Source organism: Poeciliopsis prolifica, unplaced genomic scaffold (assembly GCF_027474105.1).
Source record: "Poeciliopsis prolifica strain line A6 unplaced genomic scaffold, Auburn_PproV2 SCAFFOLD021, whole genome shotgun sequence".
NCBI classification, from domain to species: domain Eukaryota; kingdom Metazoa; phylum Chordata; class Actinopteri; order Cyprinodontiformes; family Poeciliidae; genus Poeciliopsis; species Poeciliopsis prolifica.
Window position 1 is genome coordinate 1,455,453 of NW_026562396.1, and position 25,237 is coordinate 1,480,689.

At 39.6% G+C, this 25,237-nt stretch overlaps 2 protein-coding genes across 2 annotated transcripts; both read left to right on the plus strand.

Moving 5' to 3' along the window:
- Positions 1–241: 241 nt before the first annotated feature.
- galns (galactosamine (N-acetyl)-6-sulfatase) lies at positions 242–20,982 on the plus strand. Its single transcript, XM_055045213.1, has 14 exons — positions 242–365; positions 489–612; positions 1,330–1,404; positions 1,672–1,774; positions 2,804–2,947; positions 3,670–3,736; positions 4,822–4,949; positions 5,251–5,390; positions 5,486–5,589; positions 8,727–8,869; positions 9,269–9,371; positions 13,778–13,899; positions 19,120–19,237; positions 20,043–20,982. Exons 1-14 carry the CDS (start codon positions 249–251, stop codon positions 20,127–20,129), a joined length of 1,575 nt encoding a protein of 524 aa, XP_054901188.1. The 5' UTR covers positions 242–248; the 3' UTR covers positions 20,130–20,982.
- A 2,207-nt stretch (positions 20,983–23,189) lies between these two features.
- Positions 23,190–24,756, plus strand: LOC129369665 (chemokine-like factor). Its single transcript, XM_055045224.1, has 4 exons — positions 23,190–23,300; positions 23,617–23,772; positions 23,901–23,996; positions 24,337–24,756. Exons 1-4 carry the CDS (start codon positions 23,214–23,216, stop codon positions 24,445–24,447), a joined length of 450 nt encoding a protein of 149 aa, XP_054901199.1. The 5' UTR covers positions 23,190–23,213; the 3' UTR covers positions 24,448–24,756.
- Positions 24,757–25,237: the final 481 nt, after the last annotated feature.

The window sequence follows — 25,237 nt, forward strand, 5'->3', positions numbered from 1 at the left end:
AAAATAAAGTTATTTTGTTGCTGTATCTGTTAACAAAGGCAGCACAAAACGAGAAATGTATTATGTTAACCAATCAATGCAGCAAAATAAAGTATCTTGTAACTTAAACGCATTGAAATCCTAAGTTAATTGTCAAGGACGTAAACTTTCGTTTATTTCCTCGTGTACGTACTGCTCTGGCAGATGAACCCGAACGCAACAATCCTCTTCCGTGATGATGCTGGTGCTCATATGACTCCAGCACAGCAATGCGCGTAGTGTGTGCACCAACTTTAATTCTCATTAGCGTAACAATATGTTGTTCCTTGACAGAAAAGCAGACAAATGGCTCCTCTCCAAACATTATCATCATGCTCATGGATGACGTAAGTTACTAATCTGTGACTGATTTCGCAAACCAGCTATGAATGCATCTTTTGACTTGTGTTTATGAACTCTGTTGGCTTCTTGTTTTTTTTTAGCTGACTTCCTCTGCTCTTTTTTTACAGATGGGCTGGGGGGACCTGGGGGTGCTTGGTCAGCCCTCCAAAGAGACCCCCAACCTTGATGCCATGGCGAGTCAGGGGATGCTTTTAACAAACTTCTACACAGCAAACCCTCTTTGTTCCCCATGTGAGTCAGCAGGAAAAAAAAAATGGTGATACAATATCTGAGTCATTTGTGCTGGTTTTTCATATCTCTGTTTACTAATATAGCTTTGACTGTCTCAGTGGTTAAAGAACCGCCTGCTATGACTGCATGAAATCATGAAAGAGAGAAATGTTTCTTTTTTCCAGTGTAATGCCAGATGAACGATTGATAAATAATACTATTGCGTTGCACTTTTTTTTCATTATTGCTTTGAAGTGAAATGCTTCTCATTCTTCATTTATAGAGCAATGAAGAATGAGATGGGGTTAGCATGTGACAGACCTGAACACCTGCCAGTGATTTTGTTTTTAAATGTTTCAATATGCGAAGAAGATTGTCTGCTTGTCTTTGTGAAATCCCCTTTCTGAAATAACATCTATAGTTCATTATTAATGAACACTGTAAGTGAACTTGTGAATGTGAGTGAATGTGGTTCATTACTAATGGTGCCAGAAGATTTATGAAGAAATCATGTGATGAAGACATACGGTAGTTTACAGATCAACCACAGGCATGTAAATTGTTTGATTTTGCAAGTAGCTGCTATTAAAGGGCACCTGAATGAGTTAGACTGAATGTTCACTTGCAGTGTTCACACTGGAGCAGGAACTAGTGAGAATCCCATTTACAGATTTATTTGTTGACAGTAAGTACATTCAAACTAAGGGCTAAAAATTTTAGTATTCATTTTGTCTGCAGCACGAGCTGCGCTCCTCACTGGGAGGCTTCCTGTGAGGAATGGATTCTACACCACTAATGCTCATGCCAGGAATGGTAAGCTTTCATCATATGTTTTGCTGCATAGAAGTTCCTCTTTCGCTATATTGTGTAAATACCAGCTGTGTGTTTACCTGGTGACTAATTTCTCCTGTCTTTCACTTTTATCTCACACTCAAATCTTTCAAAATATTAAACGATATGTAATGTTAGTCAAAAACTACCTGAGTTATGTGACAAACATAGCAGAAAAAACCCACTGTGCTTTAGTCACATGTTTTGCATGTGATTAAAAGCTTTGATGTATTTTTTCTACTCTTGTAGCTTACACGCCACAGGAGATTGTGGGAGGAATCTCCAAAGATGAGATTTTGTTGCCTGAAATGCTAAAGAAAAACGGTTATGTCAGTAAGATTGTTGGAAAGTGGTAAGTTTTGAACTATTTCCTATATTTTCTACTTTCTTTGAACATTATAATAACTATAGTATTTGCATTGGATGTGTTGGTCCTCTTTCAATTGTTGTTTTATTTTTATTTCTTATTTTTTGGCAACATATTGACTAAGTTTTATTTGAAAATGAACCAAGCTAAATTCTAAACTCTTTTGGTTCTTCAACTGTAATCATTTTACTTTTGGATGAAACAAAAGAGAGAATGCACATCCTGATTTTGGCTTCGCCTGATTAACTATGTCAAAAGTACAGAAAAAAGTATAACAAATATGCCGACATGGTCACCAGCCTATCCAGATGATTGCCTAGTCTTTAACATCAAGGTAATGCAACTAATTACCTTGAAGTTATGCAAATTGCAGAAGCCTTAGATGTTTTGTGTTAGATAAAAAGCTTTATTACTGTAGCTTAAAACACAAACAAAGGCTAGAAAGTTTGTACATGATTAGGCCTGTCACAATAACATATTTTACTGGTAGATATAAATTGTTCCAGCAGTTATTGTGATAGATGATAATATTGTTGTTCTGAGATCATTTTTAAGTAATTTAATGGTAATGGCAACATAATAATAAAAGAACACATTCTCAGACATCAGTAAACTTTAAATTCTAATGAATATTTAACACTGGATTCGAAAGACATTTTAAATATCCAAAACAAGTAGATAAAACAACAAATCAAATAAATTTTGAAGTCTTTGTAAACAAAATTGTCCCTCAAAAAAAAAAAAAAGCTAGTTGAGATCAATGCACCAAACTTAATACTTTTATCCTCCAGTGTTTAGAAAGAGAGAAAAAAAGAGATAAAAGAAAAAAAATTATGCCAATGGAATATAATTAAGTTTGTTTTAATTTATCACGTGATTAATTGATTTATTAATTATTGTAATCAATAAATTATTATTGATTACAAAAATATTCACAATTTTTGTGATCTCTTGAGTTAGTCATTAGTCATTTTCGTCTTACAGTATTTGACTGTCCCTTCTTTGTAAATGCAGGCATCTGGGCCACAGGCCGCAGTACCTACCTCTGCAGCATGGTTTTGATGAATGGTTCGGTGCCCCAAACTGCCACTTCGGCCCTTACAACAGCAGCGTCCGACCCAACATCCCCGTCTACAACAACTCTGAGATGATTGGAAGGTAGCGTCTCACACACACAGGCACAGACGGAGAAATTCAATAAAAGTGTGTTTTCCCCACCTGACTCAGTTGTATATGTTGTTTGTCTGCTCCTCTGCATGAGCTCAGTGACTCCCTCCTTCCCATCTACACTTCCTCCTCTGTACCAGCTGGGCCTGTGTATTCCATTTTCCGCCCATTTGTTTTCCCCAAAACAGCCATATGTGTATTCAGGGTCATTGGAGCCGGCAGCCGGGCGTGTTTTTCGCTTAGCCGTGGGTTTAATCAGCTCTGCATACCTGGGCCCTGGACAGAAATGTGCACACACTCACACACGTGTGCGTACGCGGAGACACACACGCCCTCGAGAGACGGCAGGTTGCGCCGCCTCTGCGCGAGGACACCTGGAGGAAGTGAAGCATAAGAGAGAGATTTCTGTCACTGCTTCCACGCTTCAGTAGCGCCTCATAACAGTTCCCGCTGCTCTGCTTTGCTGAGACTTCGCACATATGTCTCTCCCTCCCCAAAATAAATTTCTGCAAACATCATCAACAAGTCGAAAATTAACTTTCGTTGTCTTAATGATATTATCTGCACTAGTTTAAGTCACTTTAGAAGGAAATTAAAAGTCCCATCTGGTCCTGTGCTCAATTGAGAGAAAAGAAATCAGGTTGTAAAACTGAATAAGCAGAAGGGGTCAGACTTTGTGTAGTTGGGATGATGGCTGTCATTTGTTTTCACAGATACTTCGAGGACTTTAAGATCGATCTACGGACCGGAGAGTCAAACCTCACTCAGATGTATTTGATGGTGAGTGAGCACTTTACTAACGTCTCATTTCCAAAATTTCTGGCTCATCCGAGTCGTTTTTGGAGAAAAAAATTACAGGTTTTCTTCTACTCAAAGAAAAGAAAACAGCGTGATGGAGGACTATTTCTGACCAAAACATGAAAGCACAGAAACAAATTGTCTGTAACAAATTAGAAAATGCAGTTTTATTGTTGTGCTGCTGTCTCCAGTGGAGGTGGATTATTGACTTTTTCACACTCTTGCAATGAATCTACATCAGTCTTTCCTATTATGTTCATATAACAGGATCAAAAGCAGCATGCTGAGGCACACTGCATGCTTGAGAGGTGTAATTTATCTCCACATTAGGAGCATGTCTGTGGAAGCAAGAGTGGTGTCAGATGCACGGTGTGTTTGGACATGAAAAGCACGTTCTGAAATTTGAACTCCTGTTTTTGATTTCTCCTGCAGCATATTGCAATAGAATTTGTTTGAATGCACAATAAATTTGCTGCATAATATTCTGCAATCTTCAAGTCTCTTAACAGACATAGAATGTGTTTTTTAAACATGTTTTTTGTCGTTTAATAATTATAACTCTTTTATAAGACGAGGTTCATGTTGCAAAGTTTCTTCTCATCTTCAAAAGAGCTAAAATCGGTTTGTTTTTGTTATGTTTCACAAAACTCTCCAGCTTAAGTTTATTAATAAAAGTGCAAATAAAAGTTCATTTTAAAAGCTAAACAGTTAATTTTTTTAATGCATAAAAATAAATCAATGTAAATATGATATAAACATAATTCTGTCGAATCTGTGATTTACTCCAATTTGTATAAGTAGTAATTAAGAAAGAATTTTTTATCTTAAGTAATTTATGAAACATCAACAATAGATTTACAAATAATGATTAATTTGGCTTATTTGAGACAAAAATAATCCAAAAATGTAACTTCCTCTTTGAGAAACATTTCACTGCCTGACTGCCTCAAAATACTGCTGGGACAACTTTTCACTTTGTAAATTTGAAAAGGTGCGTGATTCGACAACATCAATGGTAAGTATATGAATTGCACTTCTTACTAGTAGTAAATCTCCCACCTCTGCAGGAGGGCATGGACTTCATACGGCGTCGGACTGAAGCCAAGCAGCCCTTCTTCCTCTACTGGGCCGCTGATGCCACTCACTCCCCGGTCTACGCCTCCAAAAACTTCCTGGGGAAGAGTCAGCGAGGCCGGTAGGCAGAGCTGCACAAGATAATGAATCACAGTCGCCTTTGTAATGCTGCTGTACAATATTACCATTCTCACTCTGTGTGCTAATTGTATATTTGTCTGAATAAGTGGTCTGGTTAGCATGGTGTGCATGACAGTAGATAGAAATTGTGGGTTAATGTAACCTGTAACATCTTTGTGATGTTTAGGAATAGCGCTGTAATTACATACTTATCAACAGAAGCTCAAACATATTTGAGCTTCATTTCATAGAGTAAGTGAATGCATGTGGTGAGGGGGACTGTGTTTCCCTGTGTGCTGCAGCTATGGAGACGCCGTCATGGAGCTGGACTACAGCATCGGTCAGATCTTGTCGCTGCTGCAGAATCTGGGCATCGAGAAGAACACTTTTGTCTTCTTCACTTCAGACAACGGAGCAGCTCTAATGTCGGGCCCACAAGAAAGTATATTAACATTTTTTGACTTGGAAGTAGATTTAAGTGATTTGCTTCTTATTTGTGCCATCATGAGTTTCAGTTTCATGTCTCTGATTCCTCAGGTGGCAGCAACGGGCCGTTCCTCTGTGGGAAGGAAACAACGTTTGAGGGGGGCATGAGGGAGCCCGCCATCGCCTGGTGGCCTGGGCGCGTCAAAGGAGGCGCGGTAAGCCCACCTCCAACTTTCTGCCAAATTAAAGCTCGCTATCCTGCAGTCGTGAGGGTTAGGAACGAGCTGGAAATGACGTGCGAATGTTTTTGCTCCCCAATTTTCTGGCCATGAAAACAGAATTGTTCTCCATGAAGCTGCAGGCAGGCATATTATAAACCAGGTTGTGAGAGAATAACTAATTATTTCACTAATCTTCTTTAAATAACTGATATTTTTGGGGTGTTGTGATTTATTCTGTGTCATTTAGGGCTTTACATGTGTACACTCTGATCCACTGGCACAATTAATTTTGAATGAGTACCACAGTACTTTTATCAAAACTGTGATTTCAGCTACAAAGCGTGCAGGCCCTTCTTTGAACTGTTCCCTCAAATATTTTTAGCTAAAATAAATGCCCCCACTCTCTCTTTCTCTCTCTCTTTTTTTTTTTCCCTCTTCCTATTTCCCAATACAAACCCCTCGCCACCCCACCCGCACCGTGATCCCCTAAGCCTGTGCGTTCTGCAAATGACTTTTAATTGTATTAGGGGCAGCTGTGACACGGGGCTGTGACGCAGAGGGATTTTGTGGAGGAGCGAGCGGAGGCTGCAGTCTGCAGTAAGCCTTGCCCCTGGCTCATCTCACAGGGTTGTGCTGGGCCCTGATAGCGCAGCGGAGTAGTGAGGGAGAGGGGGATTGGGAGCGTCTTAAGCGGCTAATCTGTTTGTGTGTTTGCTGAGGTTGGATTGAGCCGTAATGAGGACTTCAGTATCTGAATATGCCAGGCGTTCAGGATAAAGGAACGGGGAGATGGGAGGGGGCTGCAGGAAAGGAAGCAAGGGAAGAAGTAAAATAGGTAGCTGGCGAAGAAAAGAGAAAGAGCATTGGTGAAGATGCAGGATATTAAATGCCAATGCATTCGCAATACTTTTATCGCCCCTGTGACGTTGTATTATTGATTAACCAGCATATGGAATAGAGAATGACTTTGTGGACATACTTTGTAAATAGATAACTTTATAAATCCTACTATTTGTGCAGAACAATGCAAAAGATATTTGTGTGTGCTTCTATATCCAGCTACATTTGGGTTTGAAAGAGTTATGTTGAAGCTCTGCTGGGCTGTGATGACAAAGCTGCTTTGTTGGAGCTACTGTTCTCCTCAGATCTGGATTCATCGCTGTTGCATTGTTGCTTTGGAGGGAGGACAAACGAGACACAAGGTTGGCCTCTTGCTTGTTCTGTAGTCTTTTGAAATCTCTGCTGATCTGTGCTTTGTTAAAGCCTTGAAAGCTGTTGGAGATAAATGCTGGAGGCACATAAGAAAGCCTTTATGAAAAGGGGATTTTCAACAGGTCCCTTGTAATCAGGGCACACTGATTCATCTTTCCTGTCAGAAGAGGAAAGTTAAGAGAGGTAAAACTTATCAATTAGTGTGCAGGAAGTTTTCCAGGGGATGTGTTGGAATGAGCGGGTGGGGTTGGTCTCGAAGCAGATGCAAATTCAGCATTCTCCTTGTTCCTGAGGACGAGGAGGAAGAGGAGGGGTAGGATGATAAGTGGCAGTGGCTGTATGAACAGGAATGGGAAAGTGGGTGGGCTGTCAGGCCCCGCAACATCATGAGGCACCCCAGTCCCTTTTGTCGATTCATCAGTGGCAGACACGCATTCATACGATGGTGGAGATGGGGATGAAGTCGCTGTGTCCTCCAATAGACAACGTTACCGCAAAGAAATAAAGGACAGAATGAAAATACAACAGTTTAGGAAGTGACGATTTGAACAAAGCAAACGGGACAAAGGGGAGACAAAGAAAAAAGTTCAGGACAGTCTGAGACAGGTCATCTGTCTCGCCACTCAAAGTTTGAAACTTTGAGTTTTTGTTATACAAGTTATTCCCAACCAAATATCAGTGCTGCTTCTCCCCCTTTACGCCCTGTTTCCTTTAATGACAGATGTTTCTGCAAGGATGTGAAAAAAGGGGAAAATGAAGTGAAGAATTCAATCTGTTGGTGTTTGTGCTTTTCAGAGAGTGTCTGGATGTGCAGATAGATCATGGAACTCGCTGCAGAACCTTTTCTGTGGCTACTTCTGTGGATACAGAAGAAAAGAGGAATTCATTTCAGTGCTTAGGAGAAACATGCGCGCGCTTCGCTGCGTGTGCGTCCGCATGTGTGCTGGCCGCCGATAGGAACGCAACGGCACATGGCGCTGCAGCTGCACGGGCCTGATAGCACTATCTGATTGTGAGCGTGCCGTCTCCCTCTAAGGCTCGCTCAGGAGAGAATGGAACGGAAGATCAAGGATGACAGCAAAAAAATGGCATTTTATCTGAAAATAGTTCAAAGTTTATAAATAAAATAAAGCTTTTCACAGCGACTGGGAGAGGGAGATAAAACACCAGCTCGCTCCAGCTTCGGCAGCCTGCTTGCCCGGGCCGTGTCCTATCCCAGGCTTCCTCTCCTCTCTTCCTTCTTTTTTTTTCCCCTCTTTTTTTTCTCCTTCTCCAAAAACTCATTTATGGAAGGAAATGCATTTTGGAGTTTTGATAGTAAACCAGCGTGTAGAGATTAGAGAGGAAACTGAAGAATTGCAACACTTCTTCTTCATGAGGACGTCCTATGATCCCTTTGTAGGAATAAAATGTTACGACAAATTCTTTTTGATTCCAGAGAGTCGAGTCGACAAGTGACAAATTATAAAGTTCATCTGAGAAATGAACAGGATGATTTTGTAATGTGAGTGTTAGTGTCTGTACAGTCTGTTGTAAAGGGAAATGTGTGTTGAAGAGTGAGGCGGCTGTGATTTATTTTCTTTTTTATTCTTCCATCGGACATTGGTTCCCCATTGAAATCGAGTGACAAAAAATTTGTCAGTTTATTAAATACATTAACAAACTCTTACTGTTTTTCAAACATTTGTTGCACATTTTGATAGTTAAATAAAGATTAGATAAAGAAGAGAGACTGCAACACAAAGGGGGTTTTGTTCTGATTTCTGTTGGATTCAATACCACTGCTTCTATCAAAGAACAAGTAGGCCAAATGTTTTCTCGTATCTGCTGTGATTCTTAGAAAGACAATCTGAAACATCAGGCCAGACCTCGTTTTGTTGATTTGTGCTCGGATCTCTTATTCCTTTGTCCCGGTGCAGGTGAGTCTGCAGCCTGCCAACGTCATGGATCTCTTCACCACCAGCCTAGCGCTGGCCGGGATCAGCCCCCCGGATGACCGAATGCTGGACGGACTGGACCTTACGCCAGTGCTGTTGAACGGCTCCCACCAACTCGACAACAGGTGAATGAAAACACCGATTCCTGCTCAAACTCTCCCAGCTCCCTGTCTGACTTTGTCTTTGCTCATAATCATCAGAAAGGTGATGCCTAGAGGAGGTATTCTTGTTAGACATCTGAACTGTTACAGTCACCTCTAATTTTTGTGGAGAAACAGCATATTTGCTGGTGATCTTCTGTGCTATTCAGGGATGAAGACTTTCTATGACATAGAATTGTGTTTTTGTATATTTAAAAGAAATAATATGACCGTTTGAATCATAATCCTATAGATGCATGAAAGAAATGGAATGAAGAAATAATAAGCATGCAAAAGAGAAATATTTTTCTTTCTATCTAGTTTGTTTGCATGTATAAAAAGGTGTAAATCGAACCTTATGTTTCTCCTTTTCTTTCTCAATAGACCCATTTTCTTTTACCGTGGCAATGAGATGATGGCTGTGAGGCTTGGACAGTACAAAGCGCACTACTGGACCTGGAGCAACTCGCTGGAGGAGCTCAGAGATGTAAGTCTTCCTTTCAACGCACTGTCCCTTCTCTGTCTCCGTACTTCGTAAATTGCTCCGTCACATTGCGTCTCGTCGTCGCTCCTAATCTTCCTGAAACACACCAACACTTTCCTTGTTGCTCATGTTATCTCAACAATGGCTCATCAGTTGACTGCTGTGTACATCAGAGAGGAATGAATATTAATGAGGAATCCCGGCATGTGCCAACTGGCATCGTTCATCAACCAGTTGACTTGTTTGTTTAATCTCAGGTGGAAATGCCCCCCCCATTGTTTGCCCCCCCAAAACCATTTACATACCACCATCCCCTGCTTGTTCTTCCGCCATCGCAGTCACGCCGACTCAGTGTGGATCAAACATATCAGGAGAAGCAGGAAATCTACCACCTGAGAAGCAGAAGAATATGATGCCTTTTTCTCTCCCTTCCTTTCCGCTCTGTCCGTTACAAAAAAAAAAAAAACATGTCCTCCTGTCCTCCCTCCTTGGCTATGCTTTTCCTGCGATCCAGTTTGTTTTATGCCCCATCGGTCGCTTAAATTGCTCTCTCCTTCAGGGCCGCTGAATCAATAGCAGCCCTCTTTATCAACTCATGTGAACTGAAGTGGAACTTCACAAATAATGGCGTCTGATTGCCTGTGAGTTGCCTATCGATTGCTGTGCGTATGAATGTGGGAGGCAGAGGGGGAGAAAAAGCGGCGTAGAAAACATGCACAAAGATGCTGTGGCTCCTCATGCGGAGGTGGACGTCTGTTTGTGCGTCGGTGAGCAAGTTTTGAATTTCTGCAAGGGGAAAGTTAAATGTCCACTTTGCTTTGTTGCTATAATGGATGGATCCTTAAACTGCGCCTGTGTGTGTATCGACTAAAAATGATATTCCATACACATCCATCCATACACGCAGACAGGCTTCACATAAAAAGCCGACTGAGTGTCTTATGCCTTAGAGGCAACAGAACTAACAATGATTTTTTTTTATTTTTTATGTAGTCATCTATGTTCACCTTGTTTTACAAGATGTGGATCATGACTGAGTGAAACCTTGGATATAAACAGCAGAAGGTTTATTTGTGAGAAACTGAGTCATGGAGGGGATGCTCTGCTCCGAGTTTAAAAGAGTCAACTGAAGTGGTTTGAGTATCGTCGGGTTGCCCTGTTTCTCCTCATTGATAGATTTTCCTGTGACGTTACTTGAATGTGCTATAAAGTGACACTACATGCCTGGAAAATACATGACACCGCCTCTTTAAAAATCACTTAAGTTGATGCTTCAAGTGCATTAATAGTTGCCCAAAATTAATGACACTCATGCCCATAAGTGGATGTAAAAAAACTTTTTTTATTAATGAGAAACAATTTTGTTTCTTAAAAATTACGATCGGCCATAAATGCTGTGGTACGGTACCCATTAAAAGAATGCTTAATTGGCAATATTCGTAAGATTTTTCCCAAAATAGATGCTCATAGTGTTGCTTTTTCCCTTGAATAAAAAAAAAATCCCACCCTCCCACTACTGGGTGGTTCTGCATCTTATCTTGTCACGACTGCTGTGCTTCAGTTTGAAAGTAGCCTCACTGTATCTGTGCTGCTAATGTCATGGGAGATATGGAGCTCTTGCTGTAATATCTTTGGCACAAGAGACAGACAGATACACAGAGCAGGATTTTCACGCTGCTCCTCTGGGATGAGATTCTGTTTTTTTTTTTTTTTACTCTTCTCTGCATTTCTGAGCAGCTGGCTTCAAAAGGCAGGACAAGTCTGAATGAGTAGAAGCTCACATGTGGGGGTGTGTGAGTGAGTGTGTGTGTAGGTGGGGTATCAGTCTTCACTTTTGCTTCTTCTCTCCATTCTGTATGTATTTTGAGGTGCTCCGATGAGTGATCCCAGAGGGGGGCAGCGCAGCACCTTACAGATGAATGCTTTTTCAATATTAGGAGTGCTCATCAGAAAGTGTGTGTTTGTTTGTGTTCGTGCTTCCAGGCAGGGGGGCAGCTCTTTGGGGGGTTTGGCGGGGGGGATTTCTGCAGGAGAGAGTGTGACTCAATCAGACTGCGATTACTGCCAGCCTCCTGAGAACGGCGTCAGGGAGCAGGAGCACGGAGATGAAGAGGAGTCAGGGAAAAAAAAAAGTCTTCTGTTTCAGAGACTCCAAAACCCCCTTTGTGATGCACCAGCAGTCGCTCCATGAATAACACAACAGATTGGAGGACAATATTGCATATAGACAGTGTAACAATGAGTAATCAGCTCAGGGTAGCAGGTGGCTGGAAGCAAAACTCGCTGGTGTTTGCAGCGGAGTGCTTTGCAGTTAGATGCAGATTTTCAGAGAAAAGTAATTGTTTGTTGAAAGTATTGAAAACGATCAAATACAGAACATCGGATCGACGTTAGCTTAAAGCTTGAATTCCTTTTGTGAAGATCTGAATTTCGGAGAAAAAAACACAAACCTGCTTTTCTGCCTCCCGAGAGACTGACCTCGGACTTCATGTTTGCTCTTTGGAGACAGGCTGACCTTCGTTTGAAATTTATGAGCGTTTTGCAGCCAAAAGTGGGCAGATCTGCCATTTCCTGTCAAATATTTTATACTAGAGCAGAACCAAGGATTCCCTTGGATATCTGGATGATTTATAATCCATGTTTAAAGACCACAAGTTGGCAAAAAGACATTCTTTTCCATTTTTGCGCGTACTTTACTAATCATGAATGTGACTTTCAAAGTGCAGTATCTACTCAGTGTAATAAATACCTCTGTATTAGGGGTGCACTGATTGCAGTTTTCTGGCTGATCGGCAATTTTTTAAAAACCTTAACCTGCTGATACCAATTTTTTTGTCTGAAATGTTGCTCAATATAGCAAGAATGATTATTGTTAATTATAAACATGCAGACATAACTTGGTGGGCCTCTCTGTCAGTCAAAACTTTCTCACCGGACTGCAAAAGAGAACAGTGGTTGATTCTTAGACCTTTGCCAAGCTAGACAAGATTGGAGGATAAGATCGGCTTCACATGTAAAAATCAGCCTGTCACCAAATGAAGGAAATTTACTGGACGATAACTCGGTGCATCCCTACTCTGTACATTTGTGTATGCATTTCATTTTGTTCTACTCAATCAAACCAGAGTCTTACTTGTGTCGGAGCAAGTTAGATTTCATATTTATTTTTTTGAATCCAAAAGTGCAAACTCTGCATCATGCAAGCACATTGTGCCTGTAAGACCTAATCTAAATGACAAGGCCTTTCATCATTTTGTTATCCTCTCAAAGCCTTTTGATTACAAATTGCATTCACTCATTTCCATGTGTGTTCATTTGTACAGTCCTACAGGCTGAGCAGTGATTTCTCTCAATCATAGACTCACGCATACAAGAATCAATTGATTGAGACCAAAGGGGCGCTCAGTGCCTTGTCCACAGAAAGGGATGAACCAGATGATTACCCTGTTCTGGATTTGTTTTTAATCAAAACGAAAAAACTCCCATCTTTTTGGTATTTAAGCATGTGTTCATTGATGTGCTTTGCTTTGAGTTTAGCATAGCAAGATAAAAATCTCGGGACATTTGATGCATGAATAGGCAGGCCTTTTCCTCATCCCCCCATTTCCTTTTGGGGTCCTATTATCCACACACCTCTCTCTTAGCTCTAACATCTGGTTAAAATTCAAGGAGCTATCAAAGTCCATCCACTAAGTTGGATGGACTTTGATCCAATTTGATCCAAGTGGATCCAATCGGTAAATCAAAGCAGTTCTTTTGCACAAGTAAAGAAAATATTGAGAAAATGAGTGATAATTTTGAAACTCCAGCCAATCCTTTAACTGTAGGTCTAATTTTATATCATAATAGTTCTTCTATTGTAACTTTTATGAAAGTTTGTCTGCCCATTTCTTCATTGTTTAATTTCATTTAAGGAGCAAGAGTTTGTTGTTATCTTGTCAGTGAGCGAAAGCAAATGCTTCATCAGACTTTTGGCTGCTTTTTTCTCATTTTAATTCCAGGTTGTGAACATTTTCAGAATGCTTTTTCTTATCCTAATTGTAATTTATCCATGCATTAAAAGCTCCTAAAGTCAAGTATAATGTTTGTGCACTATATTGTCATGAACTTGTCACAAAGACACAGTTTCTTCATATGTCTTTCTAGCTAAACCTATTAAAAATACAAATAAAATATTGTTCTTACGTCTGACACTTTATTTGTTTTCACCCCACTTTATATGATGACTACTGAACATTAAGTGAAAAACACTTGAAAGGAAATTTCTAATGATGAACTTTAAATGATTCCCTCAGAAAAACTGAAGAATCATTCATTTAAATCCATCTTAAAAGATTACAAGAAAGTTTTACTTCTTATAATGACACTTCTTGCTTACCCCCCTTTATTGTTATTTTTTTTCTTTGCAGGGTATAAATTTCTGTCCAGGTCAAGAGGTTCCAGGTGTGACAACTCATGATCAGAAAGAGCACACACTTCAACCACTTATTTTCCATTTGGGGCGGGACCCTGGAGAGAAGTACCCACTCAGGTCAGTTGTCTCAAAAGATAAAACGTAAATCTGTCACCTGTCAAAGGATCAGGGCATCGTGTAAGCTTGGAACTGAAGAGCTTGGCGAAAGAGAGCAAATAAAGATTAAAGGAGTGGGGAGTTTAAATGTTGTTTGGCTGCTGAGCAGGATGTGTGCGTGATCAATGGAGATTCAGAGGCATGAAAAAGAAGGCGGCGGATTGATCCACTCAGGCGGAGCGGGCGTGATTACACCCTCCTCTTTGTGATTGCAAACAGCTCCTTAAAGATTGCTATCTGGCCATCAGCCCTCCTATAGCGGGCTCCTTGCAGGTTAAAATTGCAAGATAAATTGTTCAGGTCTAAATTGAGAGCAAGTGCTGCTTAATGTGTTTTGTGTGTCTCAGTCTGAGCCACGAGGAGAGTTAAGACTCGCTGATGCCAGAGGACACACAAACCGCCAAGGATGACTGAGACTATTACTAAATAAGGATGCAAAGATAAACGAGCGTCATCTCTTACTGTTTATTTTCAATGCAGGCAATTAACGGGGTCTTTTAAAGGAGAAAAAGGCTCAGCCTGATAGCATGACTAATACATTAAGATAATCTCAGAATGCTTTGATGGGAGTATATTCTTTTTATGCTTTCTGGCACCCTCCTGGCATGAAAACCTCCTACACTGACCTTTCTTTTCTGCCTTCTGATGCTCTCTGCTTCTCACATTCTGACTGTGGCCTCATCTCTCCCCGTCTTTGCTTCCGGCTCGAACTCCTTACCGCTCTGCAGCGAGATTGGATGATAAAACATTAATGTTGTTTTTCATTTGTCCATCCTTCAGCCTTTCTATTCACTTGGAAGAATGAAAAAAGAAAGGCAAGAGCCAATCAATATGCAGCCATGTAATGTGGTGAGTGCTGGCAGAGATGCGCTCACATTGCTTATTTTTTTTACTTCTGCAACAAGAGGTCATGCGTTTGCCTCCAAGGTTGCAGTTTAAATTCAACCACCTCTTTCAACTCATATACTTTTAATGCCACTTTGTTCCTTTGGGTTGTAGAATTATTTTATTTCTTTTTCATTTTCAGTCTGAATTATCATAAAATTACTTCAGAATCCACAAAAGTTATTATTCAAATAACTGTAACACTTCTTTGATTTCTGAAATTTAAAAAAAGTTTGGAGCAAGAAATAAATCTAGAATAGTGTTCTTGTGTTCATTATTATTAAAAATGTGATTCTTCTATATTGGTTCCCCTTACAAAGCTTTACTAAAACAGTTTGGATTGAAAAAACAGTGACAACAGTATTGGTCCCAATGGCCTTTTACTCTCTTCTTATAGAAATCTTCTGATATTTTCTCAATATTTTGTTTTTGAGAAACTCAATTTATACACAGTTAAAATCAGATATTTACACATGCAGTATAAAAACCATTTTTCTTTTTGGTCACTTTCTGACGTAACATTAGACTAAACAATTCAAGTTTAAAAAAATTTTAAGTCACTTAAAATGAGTCAAATTATCCTGTTTTGCTAAATGACAAATGAGATGCGTCACACATGGAGATTTTGGGTGGAACATGTTTTATCGTTTAGTTTAAAACATTTTCTTTAAAAATTTTGGGTTTCTATCCACAAGATTTTCACAAAAGCTTCCTGGGATTTTGTCTGATTCAGGTGAATCAAATCACTTTTGCTCTATGTTTAGGATCACTGTTTATTTGCAATATTAGTTTGTACACAGGCTTTATTTTCTGGCTGATGTCTTCAGATATTGCTTCAGATATTGCTAAGTGTACACTTTCCTGTTGATGTCATCTATTTTGTGAAGTCCAGCCGTCCCTCCTGCAGCCGAACTCCCACACAGCATGATGCTGCCACCATGCTTCACTGTTGGGATGTTGTTTTCTGACTAGCACGCTTTGACTTTTTCCCCCTAAATATAATGATGGCATTATAACCAAGCACTTTAATTTTGGTTTGCTCACTGAGTGCATTTGCAAAATAGAATCTGGCTTGCTTAATTGAACAGATGATCATGGCATATTCAGGTATCTGGCAATTTGCAGAGTAGGATCAAACACATTTGTGACAAAGGTCTACAATTCTCATCCTGAAATCTTGACCATGATGTGTCACAAGGAAGCAGTTTATATGACATGTTGTCTTGAAATACATATTTGTGCTTCCAGTGAACTCAAATGTTGCAAAGGTTAAAAATATCTGTCCTTATTCAATGGACTTTTCAAATAGTTGTAAAGATGCAGTAATCTTATTGTCGGTAATGAAAACTTTAATGACAAGACCAAGAAAATCCTTAAATGTTCTGGAGTTTAGCTTAATTTAATCTCAGACAGAAAAGGTTCTGTGTCTTTTGCACTTTCCATGTGTTTCATTCATTAAAAAAACATAACCAGAAATTGGGAAAAATCAATTAAACACACTGATTAATAAATAAATGTGATTTTGATTACGACCAAAACAATCCCGAGAGTCCCAGTTTTCCCCATGTTAGATCATCTCTCTGCAGACGTCCCGGTGGCTCCATGGGGACCTTCCCCTGCCTGGGTGGGTGTGTTCTGTCCATGTGCTCTTAGGTCCTCCAGCTGGACTGGCTGCCTGGCCATCATTAATCTCTGTCACCACCTAAAGAGCCACTTAAGATGATGTAGGACCTGTCTGCACACATACCTTCACTACTGTCGCAAGGCATGATACGGGAAAGAACACACACAAACACATTCCCCAATAAACCAGAAAAGTGGCATTAGTTACAATTTTGTAAACCAGAAAATCCCTCAGAGTTTATGTTGTCGTTTAAGTTTGTTGGCCTGCTGGTACCTGCAGCCAGAACCTGAAAACCCCAACGTAAGCCATCTGTTCGGAGTACGAGGCAGACGCTGACCAGAGTCCCGCAGCTCAGTATTTCAGAGAGCTTCTGCCCTGAGATTAACACATCCCACTTTCTCACCACCCACCCGAGCTCGCGTCCCAGGAGTGCCTCCCTCATCCCTGCCGCCACACCGCAGGGGCTGCCCCTGCGCCGGCCTGGCCGCATCTGCTGCCTGCCACCAAGCTCTCGCGTCTCCAATCAATAGTCCTCACCGAAGAGCTCAATTTCCACCGGGGTGGAGAAGACGGCGGAGGGGAGGGGTGGGCAGGACAGATGTATTTGATTGTCTCCTCAATTCCCCCACCTTCTGCTACTGTGTGCTTGTTTGGAAATGAGTGCGTGTGTGCGCGCGTGTGTTCCTGCAGTTGTGTTATGAATCAGTAATCAGAGCGGTGACACACCTGAGCAATGCCCTCATCCCCCTTGGGTGCCATACATTATAAATCAAAAGAGTGCATTTGCATAGAGCCTGCTTATTATTCCAGATTTTGCCTCTACACAAGTAAGCTAAGGGTTATAATCATGATAATGAGCTGTGCTGACTGTGAGCTTTTCATTAGCTGTATGCGGAGGGGGTGCAGGAATAAATGATATTATTAGTTTTTTGATTTAGAGGTCCGTGCCATGAGTTTTTCCCCTGCATAGACAAAACTGCAGGAAAACTTTGTACACCATGCTACTTTCTCAAGGCCAACCCCTGCTGTGCCTGACCACTTATTCTGATGAAATCTCCTTCACCTACACGCAGAAAGAAATGCAAAGGAGAGAAAAAAGTCACTGCCACAGATCAAGATTAGCTAGAAGCAGAATTTGGGAATTTGCTTAGAAAGCTTCTGCAATTTCAGTTTTGTTTTTTTTCTTTTTCTTTAACCAGTCTGTTTCCCTCTTGAATCACAATGCTCTGTGGCACACAAGGAGAGAGACTAATTGCAGTCAGCACACTACCAGCCAAGTAATTGTAGGCGAAGTAAAGAACGAGTATCAAGGAAAAGGAGCAGGTGCTTGCTGATGGAGGAAGCCTTGCTACCCGGTGGGAGATCTAAGAGGGGAGGGTAGGTGTGAGCTGGACAGGGCCCGGGGTTATTACTCTAATTGACACTTCACCTCACACACATGCACACGTTCCCCAGGGGCCAATCAGAGCGCCTCGGCTCTGCAGTGGAGGGATGGATGGAAGGCTGGCACAGGTGCTGCCGGCGAATGTATCAGGGGTGTAATTGCACTGCTGATATTTGTCTATCCCTGTGTCACGCCACCAGACGCCCACTCCCCCTCGCCCCACAACACACATACACGCGCACACACAGCCCATTAACCCTACAGGTCCTATTGAGAGCAGCGTTCCTTTGAAAGCCTTCAGGGCCCCTGTGTTTTACACTCTGAATATAATAATGCACAGAGGTGCTCACACTCGCTGGTGTCCAACAGCAGTAATTGAGAGACAGGGGATGTGATGGGGGTTACATAGTTCACCCTGCTGAGTGTGCTTTGCCAGAGCTGGCCAGAGTAGCGTGTGTGTTTACGCATTTATGTTTCAGTTCTTTGATCCCAATGCTGATATAATGAGCTAAACTGCCTTAAATGTTTCCATGGGCACGTGTGTGATAGATATTAGTTGGAAACCAAACAGGTCAAAGAGATAAATGATCAAACTACTCTTGGATGTGTATGCTGATTAGGATTAAAAATGAAATTTAATTCATTTACATGTGTGACAGCATAGAGCTTGTCATGCTCACTTCCTTTAAAACAAAAAAAGTAATAATAAATTAGTTTAATTTGATTACATAACAGACAACTTTTCCTATGTCTGGTTTGCAAAACTGAATCCCACAGAAAACCTATGCAGTGAATTGAAGAGAGATGTTCTCACAATCCTATTGGTCTGGAGAAAGACGGGTGGACAAATGTTACCAGGCCAAGATGTAGATTGCAGATGGATCATTGGAGACAAGTATGACAGACTGAGAGTAAATTCAAAAGTTCGTGGTTGTGCACACTTTCACTGTTTGTTTTTTGACTGAATGGGAAAAGATACATTTATCAAAAATGTTAAACTATTCTAACAAGTTGCATTTTTTTACACCAAAACTACACTTTAGTGCATAAATGAGGACAATTGTTTAATTTCTTATTTTTTTGCTGGAATCAAAGATTCTAACTTTATTAATAAAAGCTGTCAAACATTTTTGCTTTGTTTTACCTCTTAGGAGAAAAAAAAAATGTAATCCGCAAACTGGAAATCATGGCGTGGAAAAGCCTGGCTGTTGCGTCGCTCGTCACTTCATTGAATAAATGTCAGCAGTTGCTGGTGGCTGTCATCATTTGTTTTCATATGTGCTTGCAGTGTTTTGTCTAAGGAGTACCAGGAGGTTCTGCACAGTGTCTCTGCAGTGGTGCAGCAGCATCAGAAGACTCTGGTGCCCGGTATGCCACAGCTCAACATGTGTGACCTCGCTGTGATGGTAAGTCTGTGCATCTCTCAGGTAAAGTTCATCCAGATATGACAACTAATCCTGAGGTATTCAGAGGCCATGTAGTTTTCACTGATTATATTGTTGACTCTAGTTACATTAAAGGCAATATTTCTTAATTTTCTATCTCACTTAAAATGAAGAATATTTATTATAAAATGAACGCTGCCAAGATCTTCGCTCTTTTTCATTTGTGCTCCAGCACTGCCACCTGGTGGCCAGTGAAGGGAAGCTTCTTAAACTTTTCTATTGGTCTTTTAAACTTAATCTCACATGCCAGTCACTTAGGATGAATATTAACAATAAAGTTCCTGTTATGCTGTAAACTGTTAATTGAGCTTAATTTGGAGATATTCTTTCAAATAAACATAAGTTATGTACAAAAATGTAAAAATTATTACATTTTAACTGAGATTTGACTGTACATAAGCATGTTTTTAGAGGTTTTCTATATTGTTTGATTTCTTTAAGCAACTAAATTGTAGATGAAAGTGTCAACATCTGTTATACTATTACAATATAAATCTGTTTCTACAGAAATGTGCACTATTGCATCTGTAAACAAGAAGCAGAAATGAAAGTAATTATGCTTTTTCCCATTTGTCATAGAAAAGTTAAAGTTTGTTGTTCATTCTTAGGGTACACATTAATGCACCGACACAAACTATGATGTCCTTAAAATCGTTATTGGACAGAACATCAGGCAAATTGCTAATAGCTTGCTCTTAATTGCTAAAATAACATGAATGGTTGCATATTGTTTTATAGGTTTGTTTCTGACTGTTTCCTTGTACAGAACTGGTCCCCTCCTGGCTGTGAAAAGTTGGGCAAGTGCCTGAAACCACCCACATCTGCGCCGTGGAAGTGTAACTGGCCACACTGAGACGCTCGGACAAGACGGAGTCAAGAAAACAAAACTTGAAGATGTGCCTTACAGCATATTATGAACAAGTATTTTTACTAAAGTATGTTTTTGAAATCTTTGCCAAATCATTCATATCCATTGTTATAAAAAATGATGTGGGAACAAATCAAGGGAAATGTGGTGCTTCTTGAACTAAAACATTAATTGTGCTGAAAGGGATGATATATTTATGCTGATTGAGCCTAAAAAGGGATCAGTTGCCCTAAATTTTTTCAGTCTTCACATTTTGCACTAGAAAATCAATTTATTTTGGTATGAAGATGATGACTTTGTGGGAAGTTGTGGACTAATGCCTCAGACAGCTTTAGACAGAAGGTGTTTTTAATTTTCTCCTTTCATTGCCTGGTCCTTTCTGTCTTAGATAAACTTTTACATTATCAGGTAAAATCAGTAAATAAAAATGGGCAAAAGTATTCCTTTACTGATGCTGTTTCTGATAATAAAAACAAATGGCATAGTGGTGATTATGGCAGTACTTCAAAATGACATTGTCTTGGCATTATTGCATTGTTACTTTACCTGTATTTATTTTTTTAATTAAATATATACAAGTACTGTATTTTTATGTATATCCTGAAGTGAACAGCTCAAAACTTCAGAGCTTTAATAACTTGTACTTCATTTGAGCAAACAAATGAAGCATAGGTTAAAAACCATATTTTAAATCATCCATTCTTTTGTTCAAAATCAGACTTGCTTTCTTCTCTTCTGTTTATTCACATTCACTTTATTCTATGTGTCCTTTCCGGTTATTTCGGATTTTGTTTCATTTTTCTGTTTGTGTTATTTAAAAATACAAAATATTGTCCAACCTTTTTGTGCGACTCTCATCTGTTGGAAAAAGCGTTTCACAAAGATAATATTTGTAATAATTTGCTATGTTATTTTTGTGAGGCAGGTGATTGCACAGCATCCATTATATCATTCAAAGAATTCTCTAAAAACAAAACTAAAACAATAAATGATTGGGGCCTGCCATAGCAATGCATACGGAGAGCAGCACAGTATGTATGTATATATTTATATATATTATTTGTAAGTTGGGTTTAGTTTTTTCCAAAATTTGATTTCTAATAACAAATAAAATGTTTACATTAACAGAGGCGCCAAATTATGTGTTTCTGTAAATTACTGATCCAGTGGTCCTAACACTTTCTGCAAGCTGTCATGAATCACTATATAAAAAATAAAACTTATCTAAAGCATGTATAAACCGTTTTGGTAAAATTCACAATATTGCAGAAAAAAGTAGAAATTTTTAGAAATGTTGAACTCTTAAGATGTAATTTCCTCAAACTGATCTACAGTAAACAGGTCAAACATTTAAAAGTTAGCAGAAAATAGCGGCAAACATTGGAAGCAGGTTCAGTCATCCAAACCAAGATGATGTTTTGGTTGGATCGTTGGGAACAAAGTAGGAACCATAAAGCTAAAACCAGCTTCCCTTCACAGTGAGCATGTTGTCACTGTCAAGAAGGAAGCAGTTGTCAAACAATCACAAGAATAATGTTTCTAAAAGCAAAGCTAAAGTTTGCAGCTAACCACACGGGCTAGAAAAATACCCACATAGAGGAAAACTAGACAGACGAGAGTAATGGTGGATTAGCTATTGGATTTTTTGGACACAAGTATGTGTGGAAAAAGGCCACCATCTGCGCTATAGAGCTTCATATCAATGTGCTGCAGCAAATCCTTGAGCTGTTTTCCTGTCATTTAAACTGACTATACAAAGTAGATTGAATAATGAGCAGCAGGAACTTAAAATTACTCACCATGACCCTGATTGCCTGCCACTACAAATTGCCTGCAGTGTGTTGTTTTAACAGTGCCCTGTCCAAACAAAACTAATTGGATTGTGGATTAGGAAGTGGAAGGCCCCATAATCTAAAATATGTTTACTGTAAGAGTCTATTAAAAGAAAATAACTGTAAACTTCAGAACTGATGAAGCCTTTTGGAGGAGATGCCAAAATGATCGAGTACCTGAAGGACAGACTAAACTTTCATTTCGGATGAATTTCAGACGAATGACAATCAGCTTTCATTCAATTGATTTTGAAGCTAAAGTTTGCAGGTGGACCTTTAACTGAAGCTTAAGAATTCCTCAAAGTCTCTTCTAGGCATGTTAACACATGTTAATGGTGCCTGAACACCCATGCAGGGTTGCGAGGGCATGATGTCTCACTGGGTACCTGACCAACATTTGCCCTGCTGCATCACTAGATAAAACAGAGACAAGCGGGAGAAACAGCCTTACACATATGCACACTCATACCTACGGAAAAATTAAACAAAAATATAATGCCACGTATATTTCAGAACTTTGGGAGGAATATGGAGAGAACATGCAAACTTCATGCAGAAAGACCCCAGACAAGAATTTGAGCCAAGGACCTTCCTGCAGCAATACAACGCTGCCAACAATCGTTTTTACACCAGATAATTCCAAGTGCCAAAAGAAAAGTCACATTACAAGATAAACAATATAAAGGGAAACATAACTGGTACATAAAAACAACAAAAAAGTACAACAAATAGGTTCACGAGTTCTAATGAAATGTTACTTTTACTGAAAATCCACCAGTGAACAGTAAAGTTTTCATTCCAGTTTTAAATGAGCAACCAATGTCTTGACACTTCAGGTTTGCAAAATTTGTTCTCTGCTCCTCCAAGAGGAGTAAAGGCTTCAGTCACTGTATGAAAGTCTTCGAAGCATCTAGTGAACTACACATGCATGTAAACACATGCATGCGCCACTTTACTTCTGAAGTTTAACTCTGCGTTTTGGCACTTTTGCTCAGCAACTAGTTTCTTTTTTTTTTTTTTGTTAACTAATAATCTGGTAATAAAGTCTGCGGAGTCTGTTTTGCAGCAGAGCTGAGTAGTGCATATAATTAAAGGCTAATTTTACCTCATGAAAAAAAACACAAATAGTTTTTTTTTTGTTTTTACAGTCATTTCCTTTACCAGCTCAAAGTAGCGGTAAGTTGCATGTTACAGGAAGTAGACGGATCTGTCATGTTGCAAATGAAATAACGCCACCATGTCAGGGAACGACAACCGAAGCACGGTAGATGTAGATGCTGCTTTTCTCAAATCCAGGAGGGGAATAGTCAAAGTGGCAGAGACGGTGAGATATCTTTGTATCCCGTTGTAACATTTGGCATTTTGCTGCAGATGTGAAAAGGTTCAAATGTCCTTGTACGGAACTGTGCATATAAAAGGGAAGGAAGTGAAACAGCTTGTGAGGCACTTTGTTGGAAGCTTTTTAGAGACTAAGTTGGAAAAAATTGACACAAATATGTAAAAATGTTGGGTTTTTTAATTCTGAGTTGTTTGTCAGATTCCAGAAAGACGATCAATGAGTCCATATGCAGATCTCACATGCACCCTCTGGCGAAAGTTCAATGAAAGTTCTCATATATTAATTTCCTTTCCTATCTCAGGGAACCCTGCTTGTTGCATTTGTGTGTTTCGCTGTTGCCTCCACGCCAAAGTACCTTACGGCCACATTGTTGGAGTTTCTAATCACTCTACTTCTGCTGCTTTTGTACCTACTGAAACTCAACAAGAGGATCACATTCCTGTTTTGGCCTATTGTTGTGAGTGAAACCTTACCACACAGCATTGCACTTTGTGCATTTTGTAACATTTGTAGACACCACATAAAAAAAAGGATTAAAATTTTTAGGTTGGGTGCTAACCATCTGCTTTTTCTTTCACTCTTTAGGACGTTTTCAACTCAGTGTTTGCAGCGATCTACCTCCTTGTCTTGAGCCTGATGGCGTTGACTTCGAGCTCCTTCACGGGAACACTGGTTGGAGGGGTGAGAATTGCTTTTGTAAACACAGAATGAAGATTTAATACAAAACCACATTTAAAATAGATAACAGTGATGCTGTGGTGGCTTGTGAACCAGGAGTTTAATTGGAATTTGGCCCCAGAATAAAATCCCACCACAACCTTAGACTGGCTTTGACATTGGCTTGTTGATTTCAGACTTTCAATCTTTATCTTAAAGTGCACATCAGTCAACATTAGCACCATGTTCCCTCATGTGTTAATTTTCATTTGCTGTCCCCAGCAGCTTTGTGATAATAGATAAAATATTACATTATGTGTGGATATGTATTGCAACTCTTCTCATATCTGCTCTGTATTCACAGGTGGTGAGCTTAATTTCAGCTGGACTTCTATTTGTGGACAGCTGCATGCTTTTCAGAAACATCACATTCAACAAATCAAGAAATGAAACACAGAATCAAAGCCAAGGATAAAAACTACAAAGTCACTGAAACAGCATTAAAAGGAGGCTGCAAGCCTCATCAGCTCAAGAGCGTATCTGTATTGCATTTAGAGACAGTTATATATTTTTCAATGTTTCTGGCCCAATTTACTACATTATGTAACACCAATATGACTACATTTTTGTCATATTATTAAATGCAGAAAATATTTTGTTCAACATAAGTCTTAAATAAATACACGTACCACATAATTACTTAATATATCTGATCATCTTGGGGAAACCTGTCAGAAAATGTGTCATTTATTTTCTGTCCGATTAAATTGTGTTTTACTTTGAAATATGCTAAAAAAATTACTATTTTGAACAAGTTATGAATTTGTCAATGTGTTTCCTATAATCACATATTAATAAAGTAATGAAAGAAACCCTGAGAGTCCTAAGTGAAATGTGGCTAAATAAGGGAATCCAGAAGGAGCATTTCAATGCCGGAACCTATTTTTGACTGTGACTTTTGATTTTTAAAGAATATAAAACATTTCTTTTGAAAAATAGATGAGAACTTTCATATGATTTTCTCTACCAGGCGCATATTGGCTCCAATCTAAACTGAAGTCGCCCTATCAGTGACTTGTATACATTTATGTTTTGAAAGTTGTTTTTGGGGCCTCAACTGTATGAATGGATGTTTCCATCGTGACTCAACGGGCTCCATGTGTTTTTTGGGGGGACGTGTGTTCATGCAGCTGCAGCGGGCATCACGTTTCACATCTGGAGATCACAGATGTTTTTTTTTTTAGAGTTCTAGTTTGGTTTCCGCG

Excerpts from the sequence above, each read along its gene's own strand:
- galns (XM_055045213.1), top strand. The coding sequence starts at position 249 with ATGCGCGTAGTGTGTGCACCAACTTTAATTCTCATTAGCGTAACAATA. Across the intron at positions 366-488 it reads TCATCATGCTCATGGATGAC|ATGGGCTGGGGGGACCTGGG; the intron begins GTAAGTTACTAA and ends CTTTTTTTACAG. Across the intron at positions 3,737-4,821 it reads TCACTCAGATGTATTTGATG|GAGGGCATGGACTTCATACG; the intron begins GTGAGTGAGCAC and ends CCACCTCTGCAG.
- LOC129369665 (XM_055045224.1), top strand. The coding sequence starts at position 23,214 with ATGTCAGGGAACGACAACCGAAGCACGGTAGATGTAGATGCTGCTTTT. Across the intron at positions 23,301-23,616 it reads TAGTCAAAGTGGCAGAGACG|GGAACCCTGCTTGTTGCATT; the intron begins GTGAGATATCTT and ends TTCCTATCTCAG. Across the intron at positions 23,997-24,336 it reads CGGGAACACTGGTTGGAGGG|GTGGTGAGCTTAATTTCAGC; the intron begins GTGAGAATTGCT and ends CTGTATTCACAG.